Source organism: Thunnus thynnus, chromosome 23, assembly GCF_963924715.1.
Source record: "Thunnus thynnus chromosome 23, fThuThy2.1, whole genome shotgun sequence".
Classification (NCBI taxonomy): domain Eukaryota; kingdom Metazoa; phylum Chordata; class Actinopteri; order Scombriformes; family Scombridae; genus Thunnus; species Thunnus thynnus.
Window position 1 is genome coordinate 18,412,065 of NC_089539.1, and position 15,307 is coordinate 18,427,371.

General features: G+C 39.6%; 1 protein-coding gene and 1 long non-coding RNA gene across 2 annotated transcripts in view; one reads left to right on the forward strand and one right to left on the reverse strand.

The window, feature by feature from the left end:
- Positions 1-15,307, reverse strand: part of sema3c (sema domain, immunoglobulin domain (Ig), short basic domain, secreted, (semaphorin) 3C) — a 47,254-nt gene that overhangs the window by 11,153 nt on the left and 20,794 nt on the right. Inside the window, exons 3-11 of the mRNA XM_067582499.1 lie at positions 14,351-14,511; positions 13,602-13,664; positions 10,304-10,423; positions 7,170-7,260; positions 4,218-4,337; positions 3,944-4,086; positions 3,747-3,861; positions 3,059-3,128; positions 1,550-1,694 (exon numbers count right to left, since the gene is read on the reverse strand). Coding sequence (XP_067438600.1) covers positions 1,550-1,694; positions 3,059-3,128; positions 3,747-3,861; positions 3,944-4,086; positions 4,218-4,337; positions 7,170-7,260; positions 10,304-10,423; positions 13,602-13,664; positions 14,351-14,511 — 1,028 coding nt within the window. The remainder of the gene's footprint in view (positions 1-1,549; positions 1,695-3,058; positions 3,129-3,746; positions 3,862-3,943; positions 4,087-4,217; positions 4,338-7,169; positions 7,261-10,303; positions 10,424-13,601; positions 13,665-14,350; positions 14,512-15,307) is intronic.
- Positions 5,027-13,482, forward strand: LOC137176301 (uncharacterized). The gene is made up of 3 exons (XR_010925835.1): positions 5,027-6,244; positions 7,634-7,753; positions 12,362-13,482. It is a non-coding gene; the product is annotated as an uncharacterized lncRNA (long non-coding RNA).

The window sequence follows — 15,307 nt, forward strand, 5'->3', positions numbered from 1 at the left end:
ACAATGACAGAATCTATGACTATTTTGGTTATGGGTTTCATACACTTTCACATCTAAAAGCAAAAATCTTATCATATGGGGGACCCTTGGACAAAATCTTAGCCAATGGGGGTCTGTGGTCTAATTTTTGTCAGTTTAGGGGTCCTTGAAGTGAAAAAGTTTGAGAACCACTGCCTTAAAATGACACAACCTTTGTAGTCATGGCAACAGTAAACACCACAACAGTATGGTTTTTAAAAAAAATGTCCTGACTTGCGGTTGGAAACATTACACTTGTGGTTGGAAATAGGAAGTGAACAGTGGTCTCCTGCAGCAAAGTCCACATTTTGCCATTTAACTATCTAGCCATCCACTCAACCCACATCCTCCTAACAAGGCAAAATCATCTTATCAAGTCACTTTGTATTAATGTCTTCTGAACTGCTTCACTCCCCCGGGTCATAATCACCATGGCCGCTAGATGGCATAAACTAACTATATGCCATTTTTGCTAGCCTGAATTTTAGACCTATACTGTTGTTTTTCTTGTGCAGTTGGGCTGGACAGCAACATGTACAGTGTGCTGATGATGAATCTGAATGTATTAGAGTTAAATGTGGAGTCCCACAAGGGTCTACATTGGGGCCTTTAATGATTTTATTTATTCATTTATTACATCAGTTTGTGCAGTTTCTTACTTACTGCAGTTTTTTCTATTTGCAGATGAAATATTTGATTTACTGATGGTGTTGTAAATATAAAGGTCAAACTTAAAGTTTAAAGGTTTATGGTCAAAATTATTTCCTTGACAGTCGTCTCCACTCTGCCAGGGATAAAAATCTGGTGGGGAATAATGATTCTTTTCTTATTTACTTTTGCTGACATAAAACTAGTTATATTTTTTGATTAAACTACTTCTGAGGAATAATAATAGGGCTTTTGATAAATCTCATATAAGTTATATAAAATGTCAAAGAGCATTGCCGTTTTGAACAAAACAAAGTACATATAAGATTTTAGGATACTTCAAATATGTGTACTGTTCATTTATTCCTAATTTATTCTTATATATTCAGTCAGTCTGTGTGGAAATGAAAGGTTTTGTAGAAATAAATACTTTGTTTTGGAGCTATAACAGATTATTTACTGAAAATTTACACAGATGTGTCTTTCATTATGTGGAGTCTAACTAGAATATTTTTTGAAATCACTTAAGTTTTTCAAATATTTTTCAGATTATTTAAGAAAATATTTTGTGAAATATTTAGGCAATATGAACTTATTAATATTTATATTGAGCTGACTGCCATTGATTGTGTATAAATTTACTTTCGTTGTGTGAGTGTGTCATATTTCTATTGCAAAATATTGTTAAAACATTGATGTTGTTTATTCACTTTTTAAGAAAGCAGCAAGTAATGCAAGATTATCCTTCTCCCTACTCCTTTTTGGACTTGAAATGTGTAAGGCCTCAAGGTTAAGATATATATTTTATATGAAATTTTGCTTTGGAATCATGCACTGAAATAACCAATGAATAAATTAATGAATGACCTAAATGTGAACTTACAGTTCCAGGCCTTGGATAAGGGATGCGCCCCTGAAACGCCACCCACTGAAAGTTGGGTCCCTCTCTGTGAGCAAAGGGCCCGTTGAAGACGGTGAGGATGTCGGCCATGTTGTACACACACACTGCTGAGCCTTTAAACACGGAGCTGAGGAAATGAGATGCATACTGTCAATGAAATACAACAGTGGAAACCTGCACACTCGAGAGACCCACCCAGCTAAAGTATTCTGCAGTTGTTTATTGAGATTGCTGTTTCTGAGGATGTGCGAGTCATACACTCTGGGTGGAACTGCTGTCACACCCCAGTGGGGACAGCTCACCTATCCCCCCCTAAATGATCTGATGTGGTTTGGCACAGTAATTTAAAACCACACTACTGAAACACATAAAAGAGCTTTATTGAGAAGAGGAACAGAAGCATATTGTGCAAAGTTGAGAGGGAGGAAGAAACACAGTGTTGAGATGGGAATAATATTGAGCTTAGAGACCTCAAGGACTTGTTTGGTTTGACTGTGTTCTTTGAGCTGGGATATACTACTGTAGCCTTTCTATGATCCTCACGTAACAAGTGGATCAAGGGCCTGTGGCAGTGTCATCCTGGGTTAAGCAGCTGGACTCAATTAGAGATCAAAACAGATGGATCAAGTGACCATTTCTTTAAACCTCCAAATTTGCCATGCAATCCAGCCGGCGGTGACGTTCTACTGAATGAGTGTGGTTTAATCAATTTATTCAATCTGGTTTTCTTCTGTTACCACAGATGTTTACACACAGTGTGGTAAACTTTTCTTTCCGTAATTTGTTATGTCAAAGATCACGATGTTCAATGATGTTTATTATCATTTTGATTGTTAAAATACTAAGATTTGCTCAAATAAGATTATCTGAGATTTGATAAATTAGGGGAGTTATAACAGCCTTATATGAGCATCATAATTATATTTATCATAGTTAGCAGTGACAAAGACTGCAATGTCACATATGTAGTAGATTTTATCTGCTTATCTGTCTGTATTCATTGTGCACCATTTGAGTTTTAGTATAAAATGGAAGGAGAAAGATGACATATCTTTCTCTGAAACCTGAAAAACAGGGCTCAGGTTCATCCATCTGAAAAATGCAATAATGAAATTCTCTTTGCACTCAGAAATCCTGCTGTGCACCATTACTCTGTTGGTGGAACATATCCATCAATACATATCACGTAATGTATATTTTGTATCAGCATGTACTCCAAAATTTTCACTTGCAAAGAGAGCAAAGTGATGCACTTTGCTTGCAAACGTATGGAAAGAACATCAAAATGAAGGCCATATGGTGGAACCAACAGGATGCTGTAATTGATAGTTCATCATCTGAATAAGCTGTTCTGCAACATGACACATGACATCTCTATGTAACAGGCCCTTTGACAGACACGTCACCTCCTGCTGATATCCAGTCAGCGATTAACATAACCACTGAGGCCTTCAGGAATGTTACTGTTGGCCTCGTCGTTTTTGGTCTTACCTTGTGGATGTGAAGACTCCAAACACCAACAGACCCTTGGGCTGATCGGTTTCCAGCAAAAACACACTTTCTGTAAGGGGAAACACATATGTGCATACATAGACAAATGCCCATATGTATAGAGATAGGTGTGTAAAACCTTCAACAAATTCCCTATGTCCCTTATCACCTTATCCCTGCAGGGAAGATTGCCAAAAAAGTGATGAATTAATAAATGCAGATGTTGACAGATGGATTGGTCTGATGACCTGAATGGAAAAGCAGGTCTAACATGTCTAGAGCTGATGTTTGTAGTTTTCAAAGCTCAGGCTATGAAAGCACCGGAATAATATGTTCGTGAAGGAATACAATGTTACTAAAAGCAACAGAAAACTGTTATGAAAATTGATAAAGGCCTTCAGTCCTAATCCAGGCTAAACAAAGGAAGTTCTTCGGCTTGTTTGTGGAGAAAGCAATCCCATGAAACCATGGAAGAAAAAGAGCAAGCTTTCGGGAATTAGGATGGTCTCTGGTTTTTGGCTGCATATTTTCTAAATATTACGTTTGTTCTAAACTTGTTTCATGGGCTGTGAAAATAAAATACAGCTTGGAAGTCACTCAACAAATAGAATAAATATAGAACATGCAAAAACACCACCATAGCAGAGTGTATGAATTAAAGTGTGTGTGTGTCTTTCGTTTGACTCACCCAGTTCATCAAAGTGCGTTTCGGTGCCGTCTTCCTCCAGAACTGAACACACCATCCTGGCCTTGAGGAAGGTGGTCCACTTGTTCACCAGACTCCGCTGTCCTCCGATGTCACTCTGCAGACAAAAACTGCTCATAGGAACTTGAAACCATAAAATGTACTTTATTGATTTATCAGGCAAAAAGAAGGGCACTTACTGGACACACTCTGGCCACCATGGTGTGGATATTTTTAGTGTTTCCGCTGTTATCCGTTAGCCTCTCACGGAAGAAAAAATACAATTTGGCATCATTGGGATCTGTTCCATCTGGTATCAGGTGGGCGTCAATAAAGATAGGCTCTGAATGAAAGAAAGGATTCTTTTACAATTTACATCTACAAGTTGATACATAAATGAAAAAAACATATGATTTGTGTACATTAATAAATATATATACATTCAAAATCTTCATACAATGTGTTCCTGCTCACCACTAAGCCACTTGGAGTTATGCTGGTCAGTCCGCACTGCATTTCTCTTGGTGAGGCTCCTGAAGATGGCAGCATCTGTCCCCATGAAGTCAATGTACATGCCTGAGAAGAGCTCCTGGTCTGGAGGAACACACACACACACACACACACACACAGCAAAGTCAATATGCCAACAAATTTTACAAACCATGAAAAACAGGCAGCAGTCTACAGTACTTCTGGAAAACAACGGATATACTGATGCATCCTCACACACCAGACAAGATCAGATGACTACTGCGACAATTGATTCCATGACTGATAATTGCTCTATAAATAAAAAAGGCCATATATGTTTACAGGTTTATAGTCTGTGTGTGTCCTGCTGTTTTATCCTTTTTATCATTCCTTCAGTCTCACTTAATCATTCCATCAGTTCCAGACCATGTTTTTTGCAGAATGTGGGGTAAGTTGGGAGAGGATTAAGGTTACATGGCCCGCATCCAGGCTGGCTTGCTAAGGAGCGAGTGTCGACAGCACTCTGACAGCCACAGAGGGCATAATACATGAGGATGGGGAGATGCAGCACAGATTTTATCGAGCCCAGAAATTACCTGACTGTCCTCTTTAATCGGAGAAGCTCGGAGTGCTGCGTCACTGCTTCAATACCATGAACTTTGACTTCCACTCTATTTCTTTCCCACTTTCCTCTCTGATCCCCTCCTGGGCATCTCTGAAGGCACTCACTAGTTGGCAAAGCGGCTGCTGACATGGCCATGCTCAGGTGTCAGAAAGCAGAGCTGAGGGTGCAATGTGTTGCCCACAGCCACGTCAACGGCAACCCAACACCCCTAAACCAATCAGAGATCAAAGGGAGAGGCAGTGTGACCTGAAGGGCTTATAGCCTCTGGTGGTGTGTGTTTTATGTGTATTAAAGTCGCACTGGAATTCTCCTTACATAACCTTCCTTTAAATTCCTGTAAAATTAGCTTAAAATGCCTATCCAAGGCATGCCTAAAGTAAATTGAAACCTGTTTTTGAACCATTAGGAGTACATGCATGGTTTTGGTCTCTTTTGAAAGTTAATACTCTGAAGTTGTTTCCCCAACAGTCAGAATCACTGTGAGTGCTACTGGCATTGAGTAATAGTGTGTTTGAACACACTGAAGTATAAGGTTTTTATTTCCGCCTGAATATTTTTTTGCAAATAGATGCCTGCAGATGACCTAAAGCTGAGACTTATTAGTTGGAAAACACAATTGGACCAAAGCACGGAACCTTACCTAGCCCAATTTCAAATTTAATAACAATACCACAGAAAATGAATATTTTACACATGTTTTTCTGAGGGTATTTCCAGGCATCTTCCAGAAAGAGGCAATTTAGAGACACCAAATGACCCCTGCTGCAGAGTAACTGAAGCATAACCACACTACAGTGCTTTGTTCCCCTGTTGAACTAAACTTTGTGCATATAAAAGAGCCAAATCAAGCGCTATAGTGGTAAAGCAGTTCATATGAAAAGTAACACCCAGCAAACTATTTAAATTTACATAAGTTCCATGTTGTGGCTTTACAGAAACCACTAAAGCTGCATTTGCGGAATTTCATTGGCTATTCGAAGTGCCAGTCTTTGATAGAATAGGGCTCAGTCTTTACACAAAAGAAGAGGGGCAGGCACCTCCTTTCAACGTGGACTCTTGTTGGACATTGTAGGCTGTGGACAGGACATGGAAGCTCCTATTGGGTCAAGTGAGGTGTCAATCAAAAGGTCAGAGCGCAGCCGTCATTTTGATACCAAGATGTGGCTAATGTTTACATGCTAACACAAGTTAGCTAACAAGTTATGACGGGAAAATATGTGGAAGGTTAGGGCATCTGCTGGCTAATTTGAAACGATGCAACACTTGTTTGTGGATATTTATTGATGTAATAATGTGTTTTGGACTAAATAATTTACTGAATTGGAGCGACTGGACCTTTGCCAATGTAACAAGACCATTTTCGTTGAAGTGGTATCAGTCAGTGGAGTAATATGAGGCTTCATAGGTGAGTAGCATGAATTTTTTTGTTTGTTTGTTTGTCGGTGGTCTGAGAGGCGTTGATTGTACCTGCTGTTGTGATTGTATCTTGAAATGGTTTGCATTAATCAAATCACAAGAATCTTAGCTTTCCAAAGATGTGTTGCATGAGAACCCACTTAGAGATAGGAGTTGTGTACATAGCAAATTTGTTTACTTGTGTACAGTGTGACGGCCTGCGGACAAGCCATCAGAATGTTAAGGGGTTAAACTATAATGATATGGTGTTGATGATATGTTCACTGGATGTACTATACATACATACATCAGTGATGCAATTGCCTAGTTTAGAAAAAAAAGACGCCAATATAGTGGTGTGTAACTTTAGCGATGTCTGTCTCTTTATAACATTCAACGTCAGGACATATCTTGCTGTTCAATTTGTATTTCACTTGGAAAGTGAAAGCTAGCATGTTATGCTACCTACCTCATCTTTTAGGCTAGCTATCCACTTGCAAATTGGAAACTTTGTAACCCAGTTTGCTAATGTTAACACTGATTCCCATTCGATGTTTCTTTTCATTAATGTTTTTTCAACGCTTGCTGAGTCATTGGCAGCCTCCTGCACACTCGTTGTGTTTGTCCCACGTTATAGAAAGGAGGGAGTCTAGCTAGCATTAACTGCCTCTGTCTGTTGGAACTGATATCATATAAATAACTATTTTAGTCCCCAGCCTCACATGTATTGGACCAATCAAATTACAGTACCAGTAACAAGTCACAGCGCCTGGAGAACACCAATGTAGGGATGCCATCATAGCAGAAATCTACATCTTTAGATGTACCACATATACTGATTTCTTAATTTCTACATTAATTTCAGTTCAACTATTTTATGTTTTCAGAGTTTTCGAGAGGCAGATGTCAAGTAAGATGAGTTAGGAGGCACCTACTGAGCATGACGGAAACAGTATTCACTTGAGGGTTGAAGGAGCACCTCCCTTTTCCAGATTCGGTCCTCGAGTCAATGTGAAATACTTGTTCCTGTCATAGAGAAAAGAGGAAGTCAGAGATTTTAGAGACAGTTTTATATTATATACCACAATAAAAATGCACCAATGAGTGTTCCAAATGTCCCTAAGGTAGCCCTGCTCGGGTTTCTATTCGTTTTGGTCTTAAAGAAGCATAGAATTGGTCCTGGCCTGGTCTACCTTAACTGGCCCATGTGGGACAGTAAAAGAACATTCCATTTGGGAGGAGAGGAGGAATTTCCCCACTAATGTGTTGGATAGCCATCTTTCCATCTCAGGTGGACAGACTGCCAAGTTTCATCCCCCTCCTTGTGGCGAACTGGACGGTTCAAGTGCCTTTTACAGCAACCTGAGTAAATTATAGTTTCCTGTCACATCCTATTCAGGTCTAGCACATGGTGGTGATGTTGCTCTCTTCAAAGAGGATGCAAGTGACGTTAGTCAAGGAGTATTTTTCCAGGAAACTGTCTGTTCACCCAGAGGTTGAGGTGGACTGACTCCATCTGGTAGGTACCTCTACACTGCAAAATATGTATCCACCTTAACAAATTGATGTTGCATTGAATCTTGGATGTTTGACTTTCACTGAGCAGAATTATGTTATCTGCAGAGTTTGATACTAAAAGGTTGTCTTCAGATTCATCTGCTGAAGGTGGAAATTTCTGCTCTTACCATAAATGTCAGTTTCTACAAGCATGATTTTGTGACATCAGAACTATTTTGGAAGCCAACCACAGTTGAATATTTGCAACTTCAAAAAGTGTGATGTGGAAACTTGAAACCTCTAGTGCACATACATTAAGTAAGCAAGAGTATACACTGTGTACACTGTAAGAAGTTTACTTTAGTGAACCTTTCAGTGAAAACACACATATCAGACAAATTATTATTCAAAACCGAGCATTAAAACATGTCTATAGGGGATCTTTAAAATAATATGTTTTCTTTGAATAAGTGACAAATGTTTGTACTGAAAAATGTTCCTAGGCAATTTCACCACATCCTATAAAGATTTAAAGACTGAATAAAAGAGCGATTGACTTGGTAAGATGGACATTTATTGCCTTGCACAATTCACTATGCTTCTATGGAGCACTGTTGAAATGTATGACACAAAACACAACACAAAAACAAGACTGTCTGTTGCAGTTATCCTATTGAGTTTCAAAACAACACAATAGTCTGGGGCACGTTCACAGGGCAAAGGTACACACTGTGAGCCCGTGCTGTCAACTTCCCTCTACAGCAGCTTGTTATACTTAACAGACCTCTTGTTTCAAGACACTGACATGTTTGAGCTCAGAAGTTGCAAACAGAGCAGTCTGCCTTTCAAACAAAAACCCCAATGACAAAAAGCACCGCAGTGCGGAAAGAGAACAGTTGGGAGCTCTCTCTCTCTGCGTATTAGTGTTTGGCAGCAGTCGACAGGTCTGTGGCTAAATGTTGTTCACTTACTGAGCACTTTTCTCCTGGAGGGCTTCCCCGTTCTCACTTCCAGAGCTTTGTGGCCGGAGATGAGAGAGGAAAAAGGCCCTCCATCCCTGACCTTTTATTCTAAGCATCTCCTCTAATGTTGCATCAAAGTGACTACAAGAAAACTTTGCTTACAAATGCTATAGGGTCTCTTACAACTTCTTACCATATGGTGGCACTTGTGAATTATTGGTACACCCGTAAAAGAACATGCTATTGTTAGAAATGATCTCTATCTGATGCTGCACATGAATTTAATTTAAGGAAAAGATAAACTGTGACAAGATTATGGCAATTTTAGCAGTTTTGTTTACACTGGTTGTCATCCAGTTTATACATTTCCAGATCTGAGTTATTTTGATTTAGATGTTGTACTCCATCCAGCAGAAAGTGGTGTAAAGAGATTATATTTGGCATTATTGCAGCTATACGTTAAAGCTGATTTCAAAGAAAAAATATTCCTCACCCACATCCCCTGAGGCATTTTTATGATTACTTAATCTGTCACACTTTAAATAAGTTGTTTTTACTTGCTCTGGGTGGCAGTATTCCCACTACTTTGATTTTATTGAGCTCATGGGTGACATCAACAGGTAACACTAACACTGTTTTAAAGGGGTAAAAAAACTAATTGCCCCCAGTGAGCAAAAAGCAACATAGTTGATTTAACCAGGTTTATTTTTGAAAGAACCACTGAGGTACAACTGCATATTCATCATTTGCTCACTTTGCTTTACAAAATCTGCCATTACCAAACCACCTTCACATCCTATGGTAACAAAGAAAGTTATCTTGAATGGCTCAAAACACGATTTCAATTCTAACTTTTCTTGTTCTTACTCTAATGTCAGTGTCTCTGTCTTCAAAGATTGGTGGTCTGTGTTAACATTGAGTACAGTGCTATGAAAATAGGTCCAGGACTATATTGTTCTATTCCTGACAAAGTCTGATTATTGCATTTTTTTAATATATTGCCCTGTTGTCAATAAACCATGCCATGTGAATATATTTTATCCACAAATGAGAGTGCTTATAGTGCAGGATTAATATGGTCTTATTTTCTCACGTTTGAGTGGTGTAGTATTATTCAGTAGCCTGCAGTAAATGGACTGCATTTATATAGTGCTTTTCTAGTCTACCAACCACTCAAAGCGCTTTACAACACCATCATTCAGCAGTTCACACACACACACACACATACACTGATGGCAGAGGCTGCTATGCAAGGTGCCAACCTGCTCATCAGGAGCAATACAGCGCTTTACAATGTTTCTAATGCTCACTCACCCACTCATTCACACACCGAGCATCCTTGCCAAAGATTGGAGGAACCAGGGATCGAACCACCAACCCTCTGATTAGCGGACAACCCGCTCTACCTCCTGACCCACAGCCGCTGCAGTATTTTAGTGCACAATCAGAATGGATAATCTACTGAACACATTTTGGTTTATATCTTCTCAGTACTTATATAGCAATAGTAACTGTTGTGGTGTTCATCGGGCCAATGTCTCAAAAAAAAACTGTTTATAACCTCAAGAGTTTGTTTCTTTAGTGTAGCGAATCTGTCATCGTGTGCCCACCTCTGGTCTGCGGCCCCTGTTGATGTACACACAGACGGGACTGTACGCTCCGCTGCCACACATGAACAGATGAGTTCTGTTATAAGGCTGCACCACTCGGATGAAGTTCCCACAGCCGTGCTGGAAAACACAGATAAACAAAGACAGACACGTAAAAAGTTCAGTAGCTGAGAAACAAGAATAAAAATGCAATTGGGACACATTCTAATAAAATTTGTTATAACTAAGTTCTTACAATATATGAACACTTCATCATTTAAACGTCTCGTAAAGTAGCAATAAGTTTGTTTGCAGGGTATTTTTAAAATATTAAGCAAAGAATAGCAGTTGGCAATACTGCTCAAATACATTCTGCAGCGCTCATTACAGCTCATAGAAATCATAATTGCTTTCATCTTTTTTTATGCATTAAGCTATGACACAATGGCCTAAAACAGACATAAAAGTGGACTGATTCTATTTCCTGGTATACAGCCAGGGTAAATACCAAATCCAGAACCTGTTTATCTCTCCTGAAGTATCTTATTCCATATGAGTGAGTAATTCAAACTTATCTCCCTTGTTAAAACGGTTATTCAATCATATGCTGCACAATCAAATGAGCCCACAGCTCACAGGTTTGGTATTAAGGCCAGTGGAAAAAGAGCGTCAGTGGTGTATGTGATAGGTAAGGCCGATTACTGAGCTCCCTCCATCTCTGCTTCCACTTCCCAAACCCCGGCAGCAGCAGCAGGAGTGCTGGACTTTGTGGCTAATTAGGCCTGATCTTGCAGTAGAAGGACAGAAATGAACAGTGGAAGGAAAGAAGTGGGGAGGAGAAGAACACGTATCCAGGGAGCCGTCAGGAACTTGGCCGTGACTGCAGGAATGGCAGCTGCTGTAGCTCACGCTCGGTGCACGCCCATCGCTGTTATTTACTTCTCCCCTCTCTTTCTCTCTTTCTCTCTCTGTCTGTCTTGTTTTCTCCTCACTTTTATCACCCATGTACTTCCTCACACCCTCCTTCAAGCCTCACACACCCACATATACATGTGGCCGCATTTTATTTTCCTTTCGCGTTTCCTATCTGCACACACGCAGCCCTCATGACTGTGCCAGATATACGGCATCCAGCCTCCAAGCCTCGAGTTCAAGTGGTGATCAGCCTTTTGAGCGAGCAGCCAACAGACTGCATCAACTTGGTTGGTCTATACGTCTCCTTCAGTGCCACCCCTCCGGCACAAACAATGTGCGGTTGCTCTCTGGAGCCCTGTTTTTACCACAGATTCTATCGGAGAAGAGGAACTTAATATATACAGATGGGGAGGGTAACCATAACAGAAAGATGGGAACTGAAATATACTGCGGTGAAGAAGAAACTGAGAGGGACGGATGGAAAAAGTGACTGAGAAGACAGGAAAATATAGTAAGACAGAAAGAGAAACTGAATTTTTTTTAGTTAGGAAACTGGCAGGGCTGCAAGGAAGAAAAGGGATGACAGGAGGCAGAAAGTACCATTGAGTGGCTCCATACAAAGATGGCTCACCCAAATATTTGTGGGAGCCTGTCTGCAGCGGGCAGGCTGTGACTCAGAGCAGCGCAAATCACTCTATGACTGGAAACAGCTTCTTCTCTAGTTCTGCAAGAGCATGTTGTACAAAACCCTGGCTCTATATGCCAGCTGCTGTCAGGGGCTGGAGAGATGGAGGAGAATGTAGGAAAAACTGGCTGTATTGGTTTAAAAAGTACTTCAGGAAGTTTTCTTCTTTAAAAACGAAACAATTTTCTTTCTATTTCTCCAATATACCGCACTGCAGTGTCTGTAGGAAGCTCATTCTGTGCATGCACTTATTTCAGAACAACCCAATTAGAGAAAAACAGAGGCGGAGGAGTATTCTCGGGTCTTGCTGTATGTCTTCATTAACTCATGTTGCAGCTAACAAGTGCTGCTCAGAATGAGGCCGGGTTATGAAATATTTGCGTCAATGAGTTGTGTCCCATTTGCAAGCTTTGATTCTGGTTTGTTTTTCTGTCGCACTCTGTGGCCCTCCTCCCACGCCTCACTCTCTTCCTGACAAGCTGTGCCGATGCCAGGAGGACTCCGGGCCGTTCGGCGACCCTGTAGACATCTGCTGCCTGCTACACATGTGGTTGGACCTGACACAAGCTCACAGATGGGAGAGGGAAATCCCAGGAGACAACAGTTCCGTTGCAAGACCAACGTGGAGGGAAAGATTTGGGAACTGCTGACAGAACCTTTAGTCGAGATCTAGTACAAGGACTGTAGTTTTTTGGTTTTCTCACCAGTTAGTTTGTTAATTTATTAGCATCCCCATTAGCTAATGCACTACCGCAGTATTAGATACTATTGTGGGGCTCCAACAGTACTTAGATAACATGAACTTTTAAGATGGGTGATGATGTGTGTTAGCTGGTTATGGTCTACCAGCCATACTTAGCCAAAATGCACAAATACCAGTATGTTCTGCCAGTATGTTCCTGGTTTGTTTTCATCTTTCATTATTGTTGTTACTGCTGGACTTGAACATATTTCATGTCATATGGTCTAATTGTTATTTCAGAGGCATTCTGACTAACTTTAACTTTTTTTTTTTTGCTTCTCTTTAATTGATTTTTAAAGCGAGCCTTGGGATAATGTTAAAATGCTAAATGCTAAATTAGTGTTTATGCTATTTTAACAGTAGCACAAGAGAGGTCAGCAAACTGTTTCCATAATGTGTGTTTTTACAACAATATTAATCTAAAACCACTGTATGCAACTGGTTTTTCCAGAGCAAATAAAGCTGCGGAAGCAAAACCCTTGAGCGTAATAAAGTGAGAAATGGTGCGTTTTGTTGCTTGAGAATCCAACGTTTCATTTGTAAAAAGAAAAATAAGTGATTTCTTCTTTACATTCGTTATATAGTCTTGCTTTGAAGAGAACACTGAAGTGTAACAAAACAGACATAACACACAAAACATCACAAACAGGAAGACCTTTCACAAATATGAGGAAAAATATGCAAAAGAAGAATAAAATTGCAGAGGAAGGTGTGCATATAATGCACCTTTACATTAAATGTGGCCTTAAAGATGAATGTTAGGTAATCCATTCACTTTAGTGTGTGAAAATGTTAAAATTTTAATGTATTTACTATTGATGCAAAATGCTATCAGCAGCCTCATTCCAAAATGATTATTGGCACTACTTACAGCTATTGATATGTACATATTTACTAATATATTACTACTCATTGGTTTAACTATAAAATGCTTCAAGAGATTCAGTATAAGTGTTTTGAAGGTTGAGTGTTCTTACTGTAGGGTCTTTGCCTGCCATTTGGCATTCCTCTATTTTGCTCGTAGATGCAGGCCAAAACACCTGGTGGTAAAAACAGAACAAGAGCCAAATTAGTGACATGGGGGATGGGGAAATGAGCCCAGTAACACCAGTGACAGATTGAGAGAGATCTAACGTGAATATGGACATGCTGAGTTTTGATCATATCCTGTTTACACAAACAGAAATCAGGGAAAACATTGTGGAAAACGAAGAAAACAAATGTAAAAATTTCAATTTTGATAAAAGTTTCATTGTCAATGATAACAGGCAGTCTGTGGAAAATGTATGTGTTTTCAAACCCCGGAGATGTAGGTGCTTAAAGGTCTAGCTCGATGAATATATCAAGCAATTTACTCAGAAAAAATGGATGCGGTGTAGCACTCCCTGGGGGAACCTAAATGCTTTCCCATCTGTTTATGCACTTCCTGCCTGTCAATTACACTGAAGATAACTGCTTTACTGCATACAGAATCAGTTATCAGAGAGCTCGAGCATTTTTACGGCTCTTTTGAATAACCCTAAAATTATTCTGATCATGGCAAATGTACGGTAATTTGCATGCCATTGCAGAGATGATAATAATACCACTGCAGCAATTTTAAATGCCTTACATCCTGTTATATTTAACACCTTTATTTTCCTCTTTGTGGTGGGCCAGAGGGAAGAGATACCAGTTGCCAGCATTGTTTAAAACAAAAAGTTAACAATAGTAAGCATCTGCTGACCTTAAGTGTGCCATGGGTGATGTTATTGATGTCCATGGAGAGGACATGGTCTTTGCAGCCCACATACATCCTGTCCTGGTCCTCGTCCATCTGCAGGATCCTGTAGTCCATGGCCTTGTCTGACAGACTGTAGTGTTCAAAAGACTGGGAGGCCTGTAGGTCTGAGAGACACGCAGAGAAAAAGGGCTAAGAAAAACATTTCACCATAGAGGGAGAAAATCAGTACTATTTCTATTAGACACAAGCAAACTTCTTTTCCATGAGACGAGAGAAATTCTCTCCAATTGTAAAATTGAACTCAAGAGAAACAACCACACGCAAACCCACACTAATCTCAATCTGATCCAAACAAGACAAATTATGTCTCCACGCACGAGTTCAGATCTCAAAAGAAGAAATCTCATGAGACGTAGCACATTAGATTGCAAGCAACATTAAAAAGTCTCTGTTTTTGTTCAGTTGAGTTCAGATGTCATCTTGAATCCCTCTACAGTATTAGTAAAACACAATACAAACAACATGGACGACTTAGTCAAGTCTGAGACAATTCGATTGGTTTTGATTCTATGCGGGTCGATTCTGAGTCACGAGTGAGTCCAGATGGGGTTTGAGACCGAGTCCAAACAGACTTGAAACCAAATCAAGCCTGAGACCAAAGAAACGAAACAGCAACCAGTCGATATTCTTCTTACTGTTGTTCAAAGGGAGTGAACTGTGATTAAACTTCAATCAATCAGTACATTTGTTTAAACAGGAAACAGGAAACAACTAGTGGTGAAGTCTCTCAAATCAAATATAGTTTGTGTGCCAATTTGACTGATTTAAATCAAGAGTTCTTATTCCTTCAGAAAAAAACAAATGGAAACATTTACAAAAATTTGACTGAATCATAAATTTTAACTAAGAGAAAAAATATTAAAAAAAACAAAGGCCAAGACCATGACAAGTCAGAGATAA